Raw genomic sequence first — 23,197 nt, forward strand, 5'->3', positions numbered from 1 at the left:
AGAACATCAGCTGTTTTATTAGAAAAACACTTCCCTGTCCCTTACACGTTAGAGGGAGATTCCAGTCAGAGAACCACAACTGTATGCTGATTGCTGAATGTTTCGCTACAGCTGCTAATGCAGACTTCAGACCTTTGCTCAGGTATGGGGGATGATGTATTCCCAGCGGAACCTGAAGGGCAGAATTAGAGCTTAACACGCTGTGCTCTATTATAGCCTATGTAGGAATTAGTCTATTGACTGTAGTGACAATATGGTAGCGTTATTTCTATGGTTTACTCTCTTTGTCACTATTTTAATCTTGTCATGCTGTATCATCCTGGTTATTGCAGCCCACGCTTTGCTATCTAAGATGCAGTCGCTTCATTAAAAGCATTATTAAAACATATACTGCCTCTGATTGTCATTGTGTATGTGAGACTAATGTAACTGAGAGAAACTGATGAGACCTGAGTGACCATGGCTTCTCTGAGAAACCAGTTGTGTCATGCGCTCTGCTGCCCAATCACCCCTGCCCTCGGGTAGAGGTGAGGCACTGCTAGTTAGCCGGAGCAAAACCCGGATTGGAGCGGTATGGTGTCACATGTAGTGGGTCAGACTCAGTCTCCCACACCACAGGCGATTCTGTAGCTCGAAATCCAGTAGTCTCATTAGAATAATGAGAGCCTATGCGACACCCAAACCTACTTTATATTCTCAATGTGGTTTACCTGCCTCTGTAGGCCACTACAAATGTGGTCAATGTGTAGCATGCAAATATTGTATAAACACTAGAGTCTGAGAATTGCAATATCAGGATCACTTTGAGTGATTTCACAAATTGAAACATCCAAGAGGTTATAAATGTAGTGTGGTGCCCATGCAATTTGGTATACATAGGACAGAGAACCAGGAAATTGAAATGCCAGATTTTGCAACATCCTAGCAAGATCCAAGGTGGAGTTGTGGGAGCACGATTGGTGGAATACTTCCAGCTTTTGCACCAAACAGCACATGACATGTGCTAGCAAGTAACAGAACACGTGACATTGAGCCGAAGAGGTGGAGAGACATCTAATTTCTTATCACGCAGGGAATTACAGTGGATCGAGAAATTGCACATGATCATGAATGGATTGAATACAGTTGAGGATGGGAGACAAGCTGCATGTATTTGGTTTTTGAGCATAACTTCATAATTGTTTCCAGGAATATGTTGCTATTTATGCCAGTGTTTTTAACCCAGACGTGCTGAGGTTTTCATCCACTTTACATGTGCATATTTATAAGTCTATTTTTAAGGTCTTTTAATTTTTACCATCACTGTTTTTTCTGGCTTTTTGGAGGAGACGAACATCCCCTTGGGTGTACCTGAGTGTTATTTTATTTCCTTTGTAGTCTCTCTCTGCCCGGGGAAACTACAATTGTACATAATGTTTTTCTACAATTCATTTCATCCAACCGAAAGGTAGCCAAATTCTCAGTAATATTATTTATTTTAACTCAAATATATTCTAGGTTCCTTGTTTAAAGGTTTCCGAATTGTACAACGTGCGCATGGCTAAACCCAATGTGCTCTATTTTATTGAGCGCATGCATAAACTGACAGTTTCGGCAATAGACAGTATCCGAGCTGCAGCTTCACGTAAGGACCCGTTCATAGCCACTGCATGGCAGAAGGGCTTTAGTTTCAGCCCTGCTAAGTGTCACGGATCTCATGTTAGAATAATGCATTTCCGTTCTTTTTCCCGCATTACCGCAATGCCTGAGATTGTCACACAAGTTCTGAAATGCGGTAAAACCTTCTTGTTCCATTTTCTCACTTTGCTAGGCAAGCGCCAGGTAGTGTTTAACAAAGGCCACAAGCTGGTGCTGGTGCACAACAGGAGGCAAAGGATTCTTGATACATTACATTATTTATATGGTTCCCTCCTCTACATCACTTGATTTTGCTTGCAAGAAGGTGTCACTCATAGTAGTTGAAATGCCACTCATAATTACACTGAAATTATGAAAATGCCACACGTAGCAATCTGAAACCTTTGTCAGTCTAAACATAATCTTTGAGGAGTGCAAGCTGATTTTTGATTTACACCAATCCTTTGGAAGTGCTCGGTTAAGCCGTTAATTTGCAAATCCTTGATCTATGAGAGTTTACTATGGTGATTATTTATCCCTTCCTGGGGCACGTAACTTTTGAACTCCCTCAGTAATTATCCTATGTGCTTGAGGGATGGCACATATTTGGTCATTCTATATTTATTTTTCTTTTCTAGTAACACACGGATGCGTCTTCCCTTAGATGAGAATTAGAACATCTTATCATGAAAATCCTTTACAAAAATAATGAATAGCCTATATAATGAAAAGGTTTTCTAGAGGGTGAATAACACATGCTTCTGATTATAACATCCCTGTGTTAGTATGCTATAATATATTTGATATAAAGATTTTTTTAGGGAACACATTGGTAACCATATATAATTTTTTTAATATGATAATTTCATTCTCTAGGTGCTACCTATTCACTTGGTCCTGATGATGACTCTTGAAAATTATTTAACAGGGTTGAAACGTTAACAAAATATACTAGCGGACTGTCTTCTACAAATATTGTACTGAGCATCATTCTCTATTATAGGGTGTGTTTTAAAGAATTCACTTTCTGATCAGCTGCTGGTTTTGTACTTATTTCTGTATATAGCACCTGCACACTTTAAAATTCACCCGCACATTTTCACTGTACCGTTCACCACTTTTGGAGCACCTTATGTTGATGCGATGTGTTCTTACATTTCTTTTTGGTTGTGAAGTAAATACATTTGATTTAGCCTTTGCCAAAACATGGGTAGTACATGTGCCAAGGAACTTAGGCTTCTACTTCCCCTTAAGGGACAATTGTCCTACTTTATTATTGTAGCAGTAGGGCAGGGGACGACAGAGCAATATTAGCAGATATGACTCTCCACCGGTTTGCCCCCCCCTTGGGCAACACCGTACAGCAAATTTGCTGGCTATGATATATTGCATGAAAATGAGTAAATCTAGTCATATGTTTTTCAAGTTACACAGATTGTACAGGCCAAGCCCCCTGAAAGCAGAGTTATTACTCAGCAAACAACATACAATGTCAGGCTTTAGAGAGCATAGTACCTTCTCAGGCTACACAAATGTGGCCATTTGTGCTAATCCTCTGGGGGCAGTGCACTTACTGCAGGAGTGAGAGACCTGACAAAAAGGATATGAATGACCCAGAATACCATAGGAAAACAGCGAGGAGTTGTGAATACGCACTTTAAAGTGTGCATGTATATACATCCTCACAGTTTTGTTGTGCAAAGAGACACCAGTACACTGGTTTTACTATGAGGACTGGTGCCAGTGTTCTCTGCATTGTTCTTCTCTCTTTCCAACCCACTGTCTGTGTCCCATTATGCCTACTCCGTTTCACCCTCCTGTCTCCCACTCTCTCCTGCCTTATCCTGCCTCCCCCCCAACTTCTTGCTTCATCCAGAATCTAGTACTGATGTGCATCAGAAAGGAGTCGGGCACTGCCATTCGTGGTGCTGCTCGCTGGGAGTTGTGGCTTCCATGTTATCCTGCTCCTAAAGCTGTGTAGTGCCCCTGCTGTGCTCTTTGTATCCCATCAGGTTCTGCCCAGTTGTGGACTGTTGGACTAGTGAAAGCAGCGTGTCTAGGTCAAGTTCGTAAAAGTAAATAATAGCACAGACACAATGTTGAAAATACATTCTTTTATTATAAAGTCTGCTATAGAAAACAAACATGATATAAAAAGATCCCCAACAAAGATAAACCACATTTCTGACTTTATTCTCACAATTTCACACTACTCTCAGCAAAACTCTTGTGAAATACAAAAATAAATAAATGGGGCGGCATCAATAGACAGTACAAAAATGATTTCCTAAAAACCTGCATAAAAACAAACAAAAATCAATATTTGAAACTCTGGTTACCTTTTCAAATACATTTATTGGGGAGGGGGGGTAAAATGTGAATTTGCATGAAATCCCAGTGAGGAAAGGCTATATGGCACACCGGTAGTGGGGAGCCTAGCCCTCTTGATTCAGGCTGTCTGTGAGGTGGAAAGTAAAGCAGACTTCTTCAATGAGTCCAGGAAATGCTGCTCATCCTCGAGGAAGTCCCGGTCCTGTAAGGTAAGAACGAGAACACCACCATAAAAATTATATTTAGAAATAGCGCATTTCATTGTGTACTGCTTACAGTTCTCCCAGGGTGAGAGGTGCTGCTGTCCCACTGGCTAGACATCTTAAATGTTACTGACTTACACAGTAAATAAGTAATACTGTCCATGCCACGTCGTGTTCATCTTACAGTGAGAACGTGAATTTAATGCGGAGGATGACATTACTGCAGGTATGGTGAGGCCCAAAATAAGAAAAAGAATGGAAACAAGAATTTCCAATGCAATGGGTCTCGTGTTTGCTCGCGTTAAAGCTATTAACGTTGTAAACTCCTAACCGGACTATTCTTGCCACTCATAAACTGATAATGAAAAGTAACAGTTTCACATATGCGAGCCGATGGTCGTCATGATTATGAAGGAGACACAGAAACGGAAACAGAAGTTTGCTCACAGTGAACATTATCAGCAAAAGTGCAATTATCCATGTAACCAGCAAAAGTGCAAATATCCATGTAACAGGGTCGATGTCATTCAAAGCGCTCGACTTCTGCCCAGCGAGATTGCACGGCGCAGGAAATGAAAAGATAAAGTAGCCTTACAAACCAGATGAAAACATGGAGCCTTGTATGTTTTCAGTAATTTACCGTTGTGCTCGAGGAGTGCTAAACACGGGAAAAGGCATGGTGTATGCATGCCTTTCACAAATGGAATGAATCGATTTTTAAAAGGCAAGCCCATAAACTAATTAAAGTGACGGACGTGACATGGGCGTGGTTAGAAGCCCACATAGAGATTACAACATGGTCCAGAGAGCAGCTAAAAAGGAACTGGAAAAGGAAAACGGGGTAACTCTAGTGGGAAGAGAGATGGAGCCAGAGAAGCAGTAGGTTCGACGCAACCCAGCTTTGACATGACAATTTGATTTACAAGAAGCAACCCACCCGGATATGCCTGCTTCGATAAAGGCCTGCCTTTGTTTGACCTTCTATATGAGACAATCAACTGGCCCATTTTATATTCTGTCAATATAAAAGTTTAACCATTGCTTGACGTCAAGTGAGTGTAATGCTCCTTCAGCCATTGTAGACAGCTGTTGGAAAAATGCTGCACATGAATCTTTTCATTCAGTTGAAAAGAAGTCGGTGTTTTCAAAATAAACTTTTGATTTTTTTTAATCAAATTTATATATGGTAGTTTAATTGAAAATGCTTGAATTTCTCCAATTCTTCATGTTGATGTTATTGATAATAAGAAAGCTTTCTTCTGTGATAACATTTGCATAGAAGCTTTATATAGTGGCTCAAATTGCTTAGTAATCAGTTTGCCTAGTACCTTATTTAATTCCCACATGGTCAAACTATTGGATAGAGTTGGATAAGTATAGCATAGACCCTGCATGAATTATTTCACCATTCTAATGGAAAATAAAGGCAGTGAAAAAGCGGGTTAATAAATATCCTGAAAAATCTCTAGATCCAGTGTGGCGCCTGCAGAAAATTCTGAGGTAAGGAATCTGCAACTAGAATATGTCTCTACCAGATATTTCATTACCGAAGGTAAGTAACTTGTACAGTTGATAGAGACCTCTAGTTGCAGATTCCTTACCTTAGAATAGATATCCAAGCAATGCCATCCTCGGAGGTGGGCTGCGAACCAAGATCATACTAGAAAGTTGTAGGAAGTTGGCTCTGAATGTGCTATTTCAAAGTAAGAAATAGCGTGCACAGAGTCCAAGGGTTCCCCTTAGAGGTAAGATAGTGGCAAAAAGAGATAATTCCAATGCTCTATTTTGTGGTAGTGTGGTCGAGCAGTAGGCTTATCAGAGGGTAGTGTTAAGCATTTGTTGTACACACACAGGCAATAAATGCGGAACACACACTCAAAGACAATTCCAGGCCAATAGGTTTTTATATGGAAAAATATATTTTCTTAGTTTATTTTAAGAACCACAGGTTCAAGATTTACAAACAATACTTTAAATGAAAGGTATTTCACTTAGGAACTTTAGGAACTTTGAATTAGCAAAATAGCATATACAGTTTTCACACAAATGGCAATAAGCTATTTTAAAACTGGACACAGTGTAATTTTCCACAGTTCCTGGGGGAGGTAAGTGTTTGTTAGTTTTGCAGGTAAGTAAACCACCTACAGGGTTCAAAGTTGGGTCCAAGTTAGCCCACCGTTGGGGGTTCAGGGCAACCCCAAAGTTACCACACCAGCAGCTCAGGGTCAGGTGCAGAGGTCAAAGTGGTGCCCAAAACTCATAGGCTTCAATGGAGAAGGGGGTGCCCCGGTTCCAGTCTGCCAGCAGGTAAGTACCTGCGTCTTCGGAGGGCAGATCAGGGTTTTTTTTTAGGGCACCGGGGGCGTGGGTGGGGGGGGAGGACATAAGTCAGCACAAAAAGTACACCCTCAGAGGCACGGGGGCGGCCGGGTGCAGAGTGCAAACAGGCGTCAGGTTTGCAATGGAGTTCAATGGGAGACCCAGGGGTCTCTTCAGCGAAGCAGGCAGGCAAGGGGGGGGGGCTCCTCGGGGTAGCCACCACCTGGGCAAGGGAGAGGGCAACCTGGGGGTCGCTTCTGCACTGGAGGTCGGATCCTTCAGGTCCTGGGGGCTGCGTGCGGGTGCAGTGTCTTTACCAGGCGTTGGGTTCTTTAAAGCAGGCAGTCGCGGTCAGGGGGAGCCTCTGGATTCCCTCTGCAGGCGTCGCTGGGGGGACTCAGGGGGGTCAAATCTGGCTACTCACAGGGTCGTAGTCGCCGGGGAGTCCTCCCTGTAGTGTTGGTTCTCCGCAGGTCGAGCCGGGGCGTCAGGTGCCAGAGTGCAAAGTCTCACGCTTCCGGCGGGAAACGTGTGTTCTTTAAAAGTTGCTTCTTTGTTGCAAAGATGTTTCTTCTTTGGAGCAGAGCCGCTGTCCTCGGGAGTTCTTGGTCCTTTTAGATGCAGGGTAGTCCTCTGAGGCTTCAGAGGTCGCTGGACCCTGTGGAACGCGTCGCTGTTGCAGTTTTTTCTTGAAGTGGGGAGACAGGCCGGTAGAGCTGGGGCCAAAGCAGTTGGTGTCTCTGTCTTCTCTGCAGGGCTTTCAGGTCAGCAGTCCTTCTTCGTCTTAGGTTGCAGGAATCTATCTTGCTAGGTTCTGGGAGCCCCTAAATACTCAATTTAGGGGCGTGTTTAGGTCTGGGGGGTTAGTAGCCAATGGCTACTAGCCCTGAGGGTGCCTACACCCTCTTTGTGCCTCCTCCCTGAGGGGAGGGGGGCACATCCCTAATCCTATTGGGGGAATCCTCCATCTGCAAGATGGAGGATTTCTAATAGTCAGAGTCACCTCAGCTCAGGGGCTGTCCTGACTGGCCAGTGACTCCTCCTTGTTTTTCTCATTATTTTCTCTGGCCTTGCTGCTAAAAGTGGGGCCGTGGCCGGAGGGGGCGGGCAACTCCACTAGCTCGAGTGCCCTGGGGTGCTGTAACAAAGGGGGTGAGCCTTTGAGGCTCACCGCCAAGTGTTACAGTGCCTGCAGGAGGAGGTGAGAAGCACCTCCACCCAGTACAGGCTTTGTTACTAGCCACAGAGTGACAAAGGCACTCTCCCCATGTGGCCAGCAACATGTCTGGTGTGTGGCAGGCTGCTAAAACTAGTCAGCCCACACTGGAAGTCGGGTATGGTTTCAGGGGGCATCTCTAAGATGCCCTCTGGGGTGTATTTTACAATAAAATGTACACTGGCATCAGTGTGCATTTATTGTGCTGAGAAGTTTGATACCAAACTTCCCAGTTTTCAGTGTAGCCATTATGGTGCTGTGGCGTTCGTGTATGACAGACTCCCAGACCATATACTCTTATGGCTACCCTGCACTTACAATGTCTAAGGTTTTGCTTAGACACTGTAGGGGCATAGTGCTCATGTACCTATGCCCTCACCTATGGTATAGTGCACCCTGCCTTGGGGCTGTAAGGCCTGCTAGAGGGGTGCCTTATCTATGCCATAGGCAGTTTGAGATTGGCATGGCACCATGAGGGGAGTGCCATGTCGACTTAGTCATTTTCTCCCCACCAGCACACACAAGCTGGCAAGCAGTGTGTCTGTGCTGAGTGAGGGGTCTCCAGGGTGGCATAAGACATGCTGCAGCCCTTAGAGACCTTCCCTGGCATCAGGGCCCTTGGTACCAGGGGTACCAGTTACAAGGGACTTACAATGTGCCAATTGTGGAAACAAAGGTACAGGTTAGGGAAAGAACACTGGTGCTGGGGCCTGGTTAGCAGGCCTCAGCACACTTTCAATCTAGAGATGGTATGTTTTTGAACCGCCTTCCCTTTCTTCACACCCACATACCCGACAAAGAGTTGATCATCCACCTGGAAATCTTTAGTACGAGTAAGCTAGAACGCCAACTCTCTTTTTGGGCCCAGACAGTGGAGTCTCACCTCCTCATGGGAAGGATGTGGGGGTACGCAAAAAGTAGGCAGGGTGATGGAGTGGCCTACATGAAAAGGTGTAACAACCTTGGAAAGGAAAGATGCCTTAATGCACAACACCACTTTATCAGGGTGCAGAGACAAGAATGGAGGCCTGGAAGAAAGAGCTCGAAGCTCACTCACTCTGCGGGCAGAGGTGATGGCAACAAGAAAGACAGTCTTGAAAGTGAAGAGCTGTAAAGGGCAATTGTGTATCGGCTCAAAGGGAGTACACATTAAGTAAGGACAAAATTGAGGTCCCACTGAGGCATGATAAATGGAGTGGGAGGAAATAAATGGGCGAGACCTTCAAGGAATCTATTCACAAAAGGAGATTTAAAGAGTGAGGGCTCATCAGCTAGCCTAAGAAAGGCCGAAATGGCAGATAAATACCCTATCTGATAGAGACTTCTAGCTGCAGCTTCCTCACATTGGAATTCCCTGGCATCAGCTTCGAATCCGGAGTTTTTTCAGAGCAGTACCCTGCGCGCGCGCCGTTCGGATCCGCGTGCGTCGACCAGCTCCGTGTGCGTCGTCAGCATCGTTGGAGCCGTCTATGACATCACGGTTGTCTATATAGACGCCGTCTTGGCGCGCGTACGTTAGTTCTTTTCCTTCCGTGCCGGTTAAGCGCAGTTTTGGAAAGAGCTACCCTGCTTCGACGGTTTGTCAACGCTTTTTTGACTGTTTGGAGTCATGTCTTCGAGAAAGACAGGATTCAAGCCGTGTGGTGCATGTCATTGCACCATGTCTGTGACGGCTCCGCACCGAGTCTGTCTTTGATGCCTAGACAAGGACCACGATTCCACCTCGTGCTCCAACTGTCGGGCCATGGCGCCGAAGGCCTTGAGGGAGAGATCCCTTAAGCTTCTTGCGGCCTGACATTTGTCGTCGGTCAGCGCGACTCCGCGGAAGTCACGGTCCCGCAGTAGGAGGTGGTCATGGCACCGCTCCTGGAGCCCAAAGTCCTCTTCCTCGCATTCGAGGTCTTCCGAAGGTAAGAGGCACAAGAAGAAGAAGTCCAAGCGGACTTCGTCTTCGCCACGCCCGTCGGCCAACGAGGCGTCTAGGGAACATCGACGTTCCGAGCGCGGTTCTGCGGAGCCGTGGCCAGGGTCGACTCCGTGTCTTCCCCCCTTTCCGGGGACCGGATCGACCCCGCTCAAATAAAAGAGTTTTACAAGGCCATGCGTCTCGTTTCTGAGCGGGCTGTACCCTCGGGTGGGTCTTCGGGCCCCGCAGGGTCAGCAGGGGCCCCCTTCAGATTCAACGCCGGCGGCTTCGGCCTCAGTGCCGTTGGGGACCCCAGGACCCAATACCGGATCCGGACCGGCCTCCTTCGGCGCCGGGTCCGACGATTCCGCCGCCGGCGCCCACCGGTGGCAGCTCCATCCTTATTCCAGATGATCCGGAGCGACATCGTGCGACGTTGACTCCAACTTCGATGGAGCCAATTCGGCCCAGATCTTTGTCTGAGCATTATTTGGAACAGCCAGACACAGGAGAGGAATGGCAGAGGTCTGAGGACCCTTTGGAAACTGGATTGCAACAGGACTGGTATGAGGATCTAGGGGAGGCCAGTGGACTGGACACGTCTCCAGATACTAGTATGCTCTCTCCTCCTAATGTGGCTACGGAGGAGGGTGCTTCTTTCGCTATGGTGGTGCATAGGGCAGCTGAGGTCTTGGACCTAGATTTGCCTACGGTGCCAGTCAGGACGAATATCCTGACAGAAGTGCTTCAGCCGGGGGTGTCAACATCAGAGCCGTTGTTGCCCTTCAATGAGGCTCTTACAGACGTCCTTCTGGGTACGTGGTCCAAACCCAGCACAGGGGCTCCTGTGAATAGGACGGTGGGCTGCCGCCATAGACCCGCTCCCAGCGACCCTAGTTTCATGACTCAACACCCCACTCCTGAGAGCTTGGATGTCCAAGCCTCTACTTCCCGTGGTGCCTTCCCTTCCACTCCCCCGGATAAGGAATCCAAGAGGCTGGATCAGCTTGGGAAGAAGATGTTTTCTTCCACCAGTCTGGCACTGAGGTCCGTAAACACCTCTTGCCTATTGGGCCGTTATTCCCATACTTCATGGGATACGGTGGCGTAAGTGCTGCCTCAGGTCCCGGAGGGCGTACGGGACACTCTAACCCAGGCTGTCAAGGATGGGAGAGCTGCAGCCAAGTTTACTATCCGTTGTGGCTTGGACACAACCGACTCGCTGGGAAGAGCGATTTCATCGTCAGTGGCCCTACGTTGCCACGCCTGGTTACGTTCTACTGGTTTTTCAGGGGATGTCCAGTCTAGCTTGATGGACATGCCCTTTGATGGCTCTCGCCTTTTTGGCGCAAAGGCAGACTCCGCGCTTGAGAGGTTTTAAGGATTCTCAAGCCACGGCCAGATCCTTGGGCCTTTCAGCGCCGGCACAACAGCAGTCTGTCTTTCGCCCCTTTCGAGGCTTCGTAAGGGGTGTGGTACCACGCCAGCTACAGTTTAGCCTCCGTCCTTAGGCTTCACAGCATCCCGGAAGAGGACGTGGTACCATCAGACCCAGAGGGTCTGGCCAGAGGTCGGCCATCACACAGCCCCCCTCCACTGCACCCAAGCCCTCCTAGTGTGGTTCTGTGGGATCATGTCCGTCCAGTTGGAGGGAGAATTCGTTTTCATCTCCCTAACTGGCTTTCCATCACCACGGACAAGTGGGTCCTGCAGATCATACGGAAGGGCTACTCCCTTCCCTTCCAGTCTTTCCCTCCTTCTATCCCTCCGACAAAGGAATGGCTGATGGAGGACCATCTAGCTTTGCTCCGCGAGGAAGTTATAGCTCTCTTGGCCAAGGGAGCCATAGAAAGAGTCCCGATGTCAGAAGTAGGCAGTGGTTGTTATCCCGCTACTTTCTGATTCCCAAAAAGAACAGAGGCCTTCGCCCTATCTTGGATTTAAGGGACGTCAATCTCTTCCTCAAAAAGGAGAAATTCAAGATGCTCACTCTTGCTCAGGTTTTGTCTGCCCTAGACCAAGGAGACTGGATGGTAGCGTTGGATTTGCAGGATGCATATTTCCATATTCCTATTCTGCCAGCCCACAGGAGTTACCTGCGGTTCAAGGTGGGCCACGAGCACTTTCAGTATACCGTGCTCCCTTTCGGTCTCACCAGTGCCCCTCGGGTGTTCACAAAGGTGATGGCGGTGGTGGCAACTCATTTGCGCAGGTCAGGGATCTCAGTCTTACCCTACCTAGACGATTGGCTGTTGAAGGCTCCTACGCCCCAGGCTCTTGTCACCCACCTCCAGATGACGGCGGACCTCTTGCATTCGCTGGGGTTCACTATAAATGTGCCGAAGTCACACCTGACTCCCTCTCAGAAGCTCACTTTCATCGGAGCTGTTCTGGACACAGTTCAGTATCAGGCTTATCTTCCCGATCAGTGGGTTCAGGATATTCAGGTTATGATTCCGATGTTTCGGCCTCTATCCTGGATCTCAGAGAGACAGACTCTGAGGCTGCTGGGACTCATGGCTTCCTGCATCCTGTTGGTCAAGCATGCCAGATTGCACATGAGGGCTCTGCAGTGGGACCTGACGTTCCTATGGGCACAGCATCAGGGAAATCTTACCAATGTGGTTCAGATCTCGGAGGGGACTGCAAAAGATCTGCAGTGGTGGTTAGTGAACTGCGAGTGGGTCAAGGGCAGACCCCTCTCCCTTCCCCAACCAGATCTAACGGTAGTGACAGATGCGTCACTTCTGGGATGGGGCGGCCATCTGGGGGAGGTGGAGATCAGAGGTCACTGGTCTCCAGCGGAATCCGGGCTCCACATCAACTTGTTGGAGCTTCGGGCGATCCGTCTAGCATTAAAAGCATTTCTTCCTGTTGTGAAAGGGAAGGTGGTGCAGGTGTTCACAGACAACACTACCGCAATGTGGTACTGCAACAAGCAGGGCGGTGTGGGGTCGTGGACCCTTTTTCAAGAGGTGTTACATCTCTGGACATGGCTGGAACAGCAGGGCATGACCCTGGTGGTTCAACACCTGGCAGGTTCTCTGAACGCCAGAGCAGACAAACTCAGCCGAAAATGCATAGAGGATCATGAATGGTGTCTCCATCAGGAGGTGGTGCAAGGACTCTTCAGCAGTGGGGAGAGCCTTGGTTAGATCTGTTCGCCTCCACAGAGAACGTGCAATGTCAGCAGTTTTGCGCGTTGGAGTTTCCAAGGGGGCTATCGCTAGGCAACGCTTTTAGTCGCGAGTGGAGTTTAGGCATCCTGTACGCCTTTCGGCCTATACCACTTGTGCCCAGAAATCTCAAGAAAATCAAGAACGACTGGGCCAAAGTAATCCTAGTGGCTCCGGATTGGGCACGGAGAGTTTGGTATCCAGAGCTTCTCAAAATGAGCATCGGTCCTCCAATCAGGCTGCCTCTTCGGGAGGATCTTCTGTCGCAGCAGCAGGGGGAGCAGAGCAAAAGCAAAACCAAAGCAGAGTCCTGCTGGGCCAAAGAAAGAATGAACAAAAGAATCTCAGATAGAGGGGCAGAGAGGGGATCAACAGATTTGTTGGTGCACCATGCCACAAATTTATGCCAATGACAGGCGTATACTGTTTGGGTTGACGAATGCCTGGCTGCCAAGATAACATCACAGCCTTTGGGTGGGAGATCAAAAGTCATCAACTGTCGTCGCTCAATCTTCACGCATGAAGGTGGAGATCGGACAGGTTCGGGTGGAGAACCGTCCTCTGTTGCTGTGACAGAAGATCTGCCCGAAGAGGCAGTCTGAGTGGAGGATCAGTGGCCATACTCAATAGCTCTGGATACCATACTCTCCATGCCCCAGTCCGGAGCCACCAAGATGACTTGGGCCCGGTCGTTCCTGATCTTCTTGAGAACTCTGGGCAGAAGTGGCACAGGTGTAAAGGCAGCCGGAGTTCCACTCAAGACGAAAAGCGTCTCAGAGCGAGTGCCACCTTGGAAACTCCAACATGCAAAACAGCTGACATTCTGCGTTCTCTGCAGAGGCGAACAGATCTAACCAAGGTTCTCCCCATTGCTGAAAGAGACCTTGCGCCACCTCCAGATGGAGACGCCATTCATGACCGGCTGTGGATCGAGGGCTGAGTTCGTCCACTCTGGCGTTGGGAGAACCCGCCGGATGATGAACCACCAGGGTAATGCCCCGATGTTCCAGCCATGGCCAGAGGCGTGGTGCCTCCTGACAAATGGTCCAGGACCCTACTCCGCCCTGTTTGTTGCAGTACCACATGGTGGTAGTATTGTCCATGTACACCTACACTACTTTCCCTGTGAGAGAGGGAAGAAATTTTGTCAATGCAAGCCTGATCGCCCAGAGCTCCAGAAGATTGATATGGAGCCCAGAGTCCGCCGGAGACCAAAGGCCTTTGATCTTCGTCTCTCCCATGTGGCAGCCCTAACTCAGAAGCGACGCATCTGTCACTATGGATAGATCTGGCTGGGGAAGGGAGAGGGATCTGCTGTGGAGCCAATGCGGATTCGAAAGCCACCTCTACAGGTCTTTCGCATTCCCCTCCGAGATCTGGACCATGTCGGAAGAGATTCCCCTGATGCTGCGCCCACTGGAACTTCAAGTCCCACTGTAAAGCCCGCATATGCCATCTGGCATGTGTCACTAGCAGGATACAGGAGGCCATGAGGCCCAGCAGCCTCAGAGTCAGTCTCACCGAAACCCAAGACAGATGCTGAAAGATCAAAATCATAGCCTAAATATCTTGGACCTGCTTTTCAGGAGGATAAGCCCGAAACTGCACTGTTTCCAGAACAGCTCCAATGAAAGGGAGCGTCTTAGAGGGAGTCAGGTGTGACTTTGGCACATTGATAGTGAACCCCAGACTGTGCAGGAGGCTTGCCATAGTCTGAAGGTGGAAGACTTTCTGGGGCGCCTTTGACAGCCAGTCGTCGAGGTAGGGAAAGACTGAGACCCCTAACCTGCGCAGATGAGCTGCAACCACCTCCATCACTTTTGTGAACACCCAAGGGACGCTGGTAAGGCCAAAGGGAAGTACGGTAAACTGATAGTGCTCGTGACCTACCACGAATCGTAGGTAACGTCTGTGGGAAGGCAGGATCGGAATGTGGAAATAAGTGTCCTGCAAGTCCAACGCTACATCCAGTCTCCTGGGTCTAAGGCAGACAGGACCTGAGCCAGGGTGAGCATTCTGAATTTCTCTTTCTTGAGGAAGTAGTTGAGGTGCCGAAGGTATAGGATAGGACGTAAGCCATTGCCCTTTTTTGGCACCAGAAAGTAGTAGGAATAACAACCACAACCTACTTCTGGCACAGGGACCTTCTCTATCACTCCCTTGGCCAAGAGAGCCATGACTTCCTGGCGGAGAAGTGCCAAATGATCCTCTGGAAGTTGTCTGATTGATGGAGGCATGGCTGGTGGGGCAGATTCGAAAGGGAGGGAATAGCCCTTTCGAACTGTCTGAAAAACCTACCCGTCCGTAGTGATGGATTCCCAGTGGGGCAGGTGATGGCAAATCCAGCCGCCAACTGGATCGGAGTGAGGGGACGGAATAGGAGGGTTTGGAGGCTACAGGGGGACAGGGGTGGACTGGGCAGACCTCTGGTTCCCTGTCCCACACCCACATGGGATTCTGCATGCCTGGCCACGCAGCGGCTGAACAGCATGGGTGGCATGGTAGCTGGGTGAGGGACGTGACAGCGAGCCCCTTCCATGGCCACGAAAGGGGCGAAAGGTGGACTGTTGGGGGCAAGGGGCCACGGAAAGACCAAGGGACCGAGCTGTAACCCGGGAGTCCTTGAATCTCTTCAAGGCTGAGTCCGCCTTGTCTCCATAGTGACAGGAAGCATCAAAGGGCATGTCCGTTAGAGACTGTTGGACACCCCCCAAAAAACCAGAAGTACGCAACCAGGTGTGGCATCTCCTGGCCACCGTCGTAGCAACCGATCTGCCCAGAGAGTCGGTTGTGTCCAGCCCACATCAGATCGTGAACTTTGTTGCATCTCTCCCATTGTTGACAGCTTGGGAGATGATAGCACGGGCCTCCTCCGGTATCTGCGGCAGAACTTCTGCAACCGTATACCACTGAGAGTGACTACAGCGGCCCAAAAGGCATGCGGTGCTCACGGACCCCACTGTGAGAATGGAGAAAGAAAACATCTTCTTCCAAAATTGTTTCAGCCTTTTTGATTCCCTATCCGAATGTGCGGAAGGGAATGCACCCGAGGAAGAGGAAGCCTGGATGACAAGACTCTCAGGCGTGGGGTGTTGGGACAGGAATTTAGGGTCGTTCCGGGCGGGACGATGGTGGTGTGCGATAGCCTCCACAGGAGCCCCAGTGTTGGGTTTGAACCAAGTACCCAAAAGGACATCAGTGAGGGCTTCATTGAATGGCAAAAAGGGCTCGGATGTGGAAGCCCCTGGCTGAAGCACCTCCGTCAGAAGATTGGACCTGACCTCTATAGTAGGTAGCACAAGGCCAAAGACCTCAGCCGCCCTACTGACCACCATAGCATAAGTTGCTCCCTCCGCCATAGCCACGATAAAAGGAGACAGCATGCCAACGTCTGGAGAAGTGTCCAGTTAACTGGCCTCACCCAATTCCTGTGCCTAGTCCAAAGATGAGTCAACCTGGTATTCATAAGGGTCCAAGGACCCCTCCAATCCTTTCCCGAATTCGTAGCCATAAGGAAAAGGGTCCAAATCTTAACTGGGGTGAGTAGACCCCATTGAAGACAGAGGCGCGTTGGCCGACGCCGCTACGACTCGCAGTCGTCGGGGATAAGGATCGGGTCAAGATAGATGGTGGGCACTACCGACATCAGGTGCGTGGACAATCAAACCGGCGCCGGGGAAAGTCTCAGTGGTACGACCTGTGGATCCGCGAGCGAATCCAGAGTGGACCTCGGTAGCCGGAGCCGAAGCCACTGGCGCGGTACATGAAGGCCCCTCGTCCGAACCCCTTGGGCCCGAACGTGCCGTATCGGGGTCGGTCTGTCCAAAAATTAGGCGCCTGGCCTCATAAAACTCCTTTAATTGGGCGTGGGTAGCTCCGGCTCCTGGAAATTTGGGGAAGCGCAGAGTAGACCCAGAAGCAGGCAGCGAAGACGGAGGCCTCGAGCGTCGATGCTCCTCCCGCATCAGATCAGCCGAGCAACAGGGTGAAGTCGAAGGGTGATGGGACCTCCGACTTCTTCTTACCTGTGCCCGAAGACTTGGAGGAAGAAGAATGGTGGGGACTCCGCAAACGGTCTTGAGACCTTCCTCTTGAGCGACACCGGGACCTACTCGGAGTCGAGCGTCGGGCCACCATGGGCTTGAGAGACTGCTCCCTCAAGGCCTTCAGGTGCATGGCCCAGTACTCGGAGCACAACTTCGGGTCGTGGTCACGCTCCAAGCACCACAAACAAACCAGATGCAGATCCGTCACCGACATCTCATTCGGTGACAGTCCTCGTAAGGCTTGAAACCGGTCTTCGTGGTCATCTTCGATGCACCAAAAACTCAACAAAAGGGTCGAAGTTGTCAAAAAAGACCAGGGTATCTCTCTACGGATCAGCACATGGCGTGAAAAGAAAAGAACTGACATCACTGCCCTGAGGTGGTCATCTATGTACTACTCCCGACATCATCACAGCGACTACGACGCCAATGACGCCTGCAGAGTCGACCGATGCCACCTAACGAGACGCAAGGGTATTGCTCGAAGAAAAATCTCCGGATCCAGTCTGACGCCTGCGGGAAATTCTAAGTTAAGGAATCTGTAACTAGAAGTCTCTATGAGATGCAGCTGTTTCTAATGTTCGTGATGAATGTGCAGATGGCAATACATATCCTCCCAACCTATCGATCCATGAAATCATCTTTGTTCACAGACTACAATACATCAATTAGGGATAGCATTCTGAACATTTGTTTTTCTATATATATTTGCTCAGCGCCTGAAGATCTAGAAAGACCACCATTCTGGATGAGGAAAAATCTGGAGTTGAATGACAGGTTTTTTACGTCATGAGGCTCTGGTTCTAGTGAAGCATTTAGCAAGTTCGTTCATTTCTCATGTTAAGACTTCTAAATAATGCTGTTCTTTAATTGCAGGTGGTATTGGTGGTAACAACATAAACTCTGTCATATGGCACTGCTGGCTTATATGCCGAACCCATCGGTTCGATGTTATCCTTCTTCACTTTGGTGTATATTTTTAAGCCTTTCCTCCCATGGGCATTGGCTTTGAGAGGCCCGGATAATTGGGCAGTCAGGTTTGTCATCCTCTTTCTTGGCACTTTATAGAATCTGGTGGGACCTACGCATGGTGCCACTGGATTACGCAATCCCATTTGTGCTACTGCTGGAATCAATGAAACTGTATTAATCGGACATGCAAAGGCTATATTAGGGGCTCTATACTTTTTTCCTACTCTGGAGGTTAGTAACATTGAAGATGCAGGGTTTCTCATACATGGGAGCCCTTCCTCCCGTATATAGTCTAGGTCTGGAATATAAATAGTTCTGGAATTGTCCAGATTGATCTCATTATTGTTCTTGAAATGAAGAAGTGATAAATTCTCCAGTGTTATCATGGACAAATTACATTTTGTAGATACTCTATCCACCAAAAAGTGAATTATGTTAACATCATCTAGTTGAAACTCTCCAGGCATTTGCTTCAGGCTTAGTTTTTCCTCTAATACATATTCTTTCCATTCTGCATCTTGGATGTCCTCTCAGGAAGTATTAAAGTCCTGGTCAGAATGCTTGTCTTGATCTTCTCCTTCCAAATGCGCATCATGCAAAATGTCACAGGTAAGCTTGTGAGGTTTAGTGACAGGTCCTTCTTGAGATATATTTTTAGGGCATGACCCATCCTGTGGCTGTGAAGAGGTCATGGCCACGCAATCAGATATAAAGGTGGTCCCTACAATGGAGTTGGTTGCTGTTGTAGTGGAGGCAACCTGGTATATAAATTCTTCATTGAATGTAAAAACTCCGTAGGAACTTGTGCCATCTGTATAGGAGTAGACTGTTCAGTGAAAATGTTGGGTGGCTGGCCATTATAAGTAGTTTCTTGATATGCAAATGGTCCTTTTTCTTACTCATCTGAGTTTCTTGTGATCAGTTGCCTACCCAAATTATGTGCCCCCCTCAGCCTCAGAAGCCATGTCTGAGAGCATGTTCTCATCATCTGAATATAACCTTCTTACTTGTCAGACTCTTGTTCAGAGAAGCATTCACTTTGATCAGACTCCGATGAGGAGTTATCGAGAAGCTGATATTGTAGTGTGGTCAGTTTTATGTATCCTTTTCGCGTTAGCTTCAGGCGTTAGGCCTTTGTGCACTTTGCCCTGGATGCCTTTTATTCCTTTGCTCGCAGCATAGAGCCTCTGTGCACTTTGCTCTAAATGCTTGTTATTCAGCTTCGTACTGTTATTTTTCAAATAGCCAGTTCTACGGTCTTGTTTTATTTTTTATATCACACTGTTTAGCCTACTTCAGCACTGAAGTTTTCAATAACACATTCTTGTTCACTCTGTGCTTCAGTCAAGGATACAGTCTGGTACATTGCAGATAGACGTGGTAGGAGTTTAGTCTTTGGCATTTTTGCGTAGGGACATTTTGTGATCACACTGACATGTTAGTTATAAAAACACTTCCTCGTCCTAATACACGCAAGAGGGAGATTCTGACCAGGGAACCACAACTAGACGCTGACTGCCCTGTTGCAGATGCTGAACCAGATCACAGGCCTTTGCTCAGGTATGAGGGTTGATGGCTTCCCGGGGAATCTGAAAGGCAAGTTAGTAGCTTAACATGCTGTGCTCGAAATATAACTTACTGAGAGAGAATAGAATCTATTAACACCATGATAGCGTTGTTTTTATGTTTCACTCTCATCTTGACTATTTCAATCCTACTATGTTGTATGGTTCTGGTTATTGCGGCTCATGCCTTACTATCTAAAATGCAGTCGTTTTATTAAAAACAATCTATAAAACTTAAACTGCCTTTGTCATTTGTATATGAGATCATACTGTAAATGAGAGAGCTGGTTGGGACCTGAGTGACCACGACTTCCCTGAGAAGTTCCCAAGATGTCATGCGCTCGGCTGCCCAATCATCCCTTCCCAATGGGAGAGATGAGGCACTGCTAGTTAGCCGGAGCAAAACCGGATTTAGGGTGACAGAGGTCCTTCCAAGTGGGTCAGACTCAGTCCCCCACACCAGGAACGATCCTGCTACCTAGAAATCCAGTAGTCTCATTTAAGATAAAGAGAGCCCACGTGACAATATAATGATTCTGCTCTGATTGGGAACACTGAGATAGCAATGGGAGCGGACAAGTTGTAGGTTTCTGTGGCAAAGCTGTTGTAATAGCAGTCAGCTGGGTCCCGGAGGTAGTAGTTGATACTGCAATTGTAGTTGTGGTTGAAACTACAGGAGCTGTCATCAATAGTGCTAATGTGTTTGTCAGTGAATATGTAGGTGTCATCGACAATAATGTCTTCATTGATGATGAAGAAGGCGTAGACTGTGGAACAGTCTATGAAGGAGAGGCCTTTGCGAGGTGTGCTCATCGACCACAAGGTTGTCAACAGTGCTAATGGCTACAGTGATGAACCTTCAGATGAGCACGTGTTGCCTCTTGTCCTTGGTATGAATGGAGACATAATGTGTGGCACAGTTTTATGTGGAGGAAGCAGAACTCATGTTGTTCTTGGCTGTTTCTTTGGTGGTGAGGCTTTTGAAGTGTATAGTGTGACCTTAGAAAGACAAAGAATCTGTGCCTTCAGGGCAGGAGCAGACAGCTGTTTATATGTTTAATCTGGTCTTATTAGTTTTCAGACTGCTTTTTTCCAGATGATACCCCAGGAGATTTGGTATTCAGAAAACACAGCAGCCTGCTTTCTCTGTTCTTTAGTTTTACTGACAAAGGTCGCAAAAATGCAGTCTGCAAGCTCGTAGCCTGGTTTATTAAGGCAGAAAACAGAGATCATCAGCACAGATCTTCCTGGCCCCACAGCCCTTGCAGTGTTTGAAGAGAGCTAAGAGGATTTAGCTATGATTCTTGTCAATAACAAAATCAGATATGTACTTAAAAATATAGGAAGATACACAATCTGCTCACTTAGTAAATAGTCTAGATAAAAGGTTCAGTAGAAGAATATCTGAGCAGAAGTCTCATGATTCCTTGTTTATTGTTACTAAGTGCTAGAAAATCTGGCAGCTGGAGCCTCTAAGGAAGGTTGGAATGTGGAGCCCCTCCACCTGATTGTCTGGATTTTGGGTCATGGAATGCGGTTGATGGGCTGAGTGTAGTCTATGAAGTTTTGTCCATTTACTTTCAAATTAATTTGCTGTACTGACAAACTGCTATGTTAATCAATGACTATGGTTGGATAATTTGAGCATTGGATTCTATGAACAAACTAATGCTGCAGAACTTTCTCGACCACATTCTATGTATGGCGGTCTGCTCAATGTGATGCAGAACATACTGATCTCAACACCTTAGATGTAATGTGAGGTGGAGAATCCTGACACCTGAGGCTATAGCCATATGATGCAATACATATCACTAATGTGTTCTTTTTATAGTGGGACATCCTTGAAGAAAGTTGGTAATGCTTCCTCCAACCTGGGCGATAAGTGGTGGGACTATAGCAATTTTCTGGTGGTGACTGAGGCCTTACCAGGCACAGCTCGTAATAGCTTGTTTCTGTAGGAAGTTGGCCCAGTGTTTGGTGGACACCTATGCTCTTACACATTATACTGGGTCCAAGCAACCTTTAAAAGATAGTGTTACAGTGTCTAGGTAGCCAGGGGCTCTCTAGTGGTAACTGTGGTGAGCAGTCAAGACCTACCTAGGAGGAGTGTGAAGCACTTGCAATAACACAGTAGTCACACAGTAACTTACCACACAGTGTTGCAAAAATAAAGGTACTTTATTACAAGAACACCAAACTAGATTACTATAGGTAAACCCCCTTCTGGAGGTAAGTACACACAAAATATACACACGTAAGTATGGGAAATAGCATAAAATAGCAGGGGCCTTATAGGGGTGCCAAACCATGTACTAAAAAAGTGGAATGCGAGAAGGGGTACCCCACCAGAGGATATGGAGAAGTTGGCCAAGAGCTGGAAGGGACTGGAACCCCAAGAGGTAAGAATCCAGACAATCCCCAGCGACCAGGAAAGGCGAGGTAAGTTACCTGGTCCTCCCATAGGCTAACAAGTGGACTCGTAAATGGAATATTGCAAACGCAGGACCAGGTCGAAGGAACCCAATGGTGGATTCCGGATGAAGAGAGATGTAAAAGAAGGGGTGTCTAGGTGGGGCAGGAGGCAATGCCCACCCTTCTGTAGGTGAAGATCCGGGTTGACTGTGATGGTTGAAGTCCAGCTGAGGGTCCCAGGAGCTGCAGAGGAGTCCCTGAAGTCACCTAGGAGCTGTCCCTCGCCGGTCGCCGGATTGCAGATAGGTCAGTGGTCAGGGGGACCACCAACAAGCACAAGAAAATGCAACTGGAGCTGTTGGAGATTTGCAGAGCTGAAAAGGACCAGAAAGATCCTGGGGACTTGACCCTTGGAGTCTGGGCTAACCCTGAGAAGACAGGAGATCCAGCAGAAGTAGTTGGAGCTCCCACGAGCAACCCACGAGCAGCAGGCACAGTAAGTCGCAGTGAGGCCCAGTCAGCACACCTGAAGAGCAGTCTCACGTCGCTGGAGTCTCAGAGAGGAGACTGTCTTTGCAGAGGTGGAGAGCTGGGGCATGGGGCTACTTGGAGCCTCTAGATCCCTCGGAGCAGGAGGCAACAATCCTCTTGGCTGCTGCAACAGTCGTGAGGCACAGGGGTTCTGCCTTGGAGGAAGAGGCAGGGGCTCACTGTCTCTGAAGTTAGACAGGAGGCAGAAGGGACCCAGAAGCGCCCTCGGAGCCACCACCTGTGTTGGAGAATCTTATCAAGTCCAGAGGACAGCTGATCCCAGCAGCCAAACATCATTACCTTAGGTGCCTGCGGATGCAGAGGAGTGACTCCTTCACTCCAAGGGAGATTCCTTCTTGCTTTGGTGCAGCTGAAGCCTTGTCGACCCCAGAGGATACACAGCTGTGGAAATGTTGGAGTTTGCTGACAAAAGCCATGGAAACAACATTACAAGGAGAGGATGTCGCAGTTTTTGCAGTCTTGTTTGGTTCCTATGAAGTCCAGCAGCGATTCTAGTGGCCAGGAGCAAAAGATGCATTTGCAGAGTGGTCCTGGTGAAGTCTTGCATGACGAATCTGGGGACCCACCCGCAAGTGAGTCCCTAAATAGACCAAAAAGGGGCTTGAAGTCAGCTACCTAACCTGAACAGTCAGATGCTCCCACGGGACTCTGCACATCTTGTTTCCAAAATAGCAGAATCAATTGGCCACTTAGGGGAGCTGTGGGCACCATCCCTGGGGTGGTGATGGACAGGGGAGTGTTCACTCGCCTTTTCTTTGTGCAGTTTTGTGCCAGAGCTGGGACCGGGGGTCCCTGAACTGGTGCAAACCAGATTATGCAAGGAGGGCACCAAATGTGCCCTTTTAAGGAGTTTGGTGGAATGGGGAGGCTGCCGCTCCC

The 23,197-nt window shown here is 48.2% G+C and overlaps 1 protein-coding gene across 3 annotated transcripts in view; it reads right to left on the reverse strand.

The window, feature by feature from the left end:
* Positions 1-3,716: 3,716 nt before the first annotated feature.
* FBF1 (Fas binding factor 1) overlaps positions 3,717-23,197 on the reverse strand; it is a 506,392-nt gene continuing 486,911 nt past the window's right edge. For all 3 annotated transcript variants that reach the window (XM_069200193.1, XM_069200194.1, XM_069200195.1), the window contains exon 30: positions 3,717-4,150. In XM_069200193.1, the coding sequence (XP_069056294.1) occupies positions 4,067-4,150 (84 nt within the window). In that variant the 3' untranslated portion in view covers positions 3,717-4,066. The remainder of the gene's footprint in view (positions 4,151-23,197) is intronic.

Source organism: Pleurodeles waltl, chromosome 7 (genome assembly GCF_031143425.1).
Source record: "Pleurodeles waltl isolate 20211129_DDA chromosome 7, aPleWal1.hap1.20221129, whole genome shotgun sequence".
NCBI lineage: Eukaryota > Metazoa > Chordata > Amphibia > Caudata > Salamandridae > Pleurodeles > Pleurodeles waltl.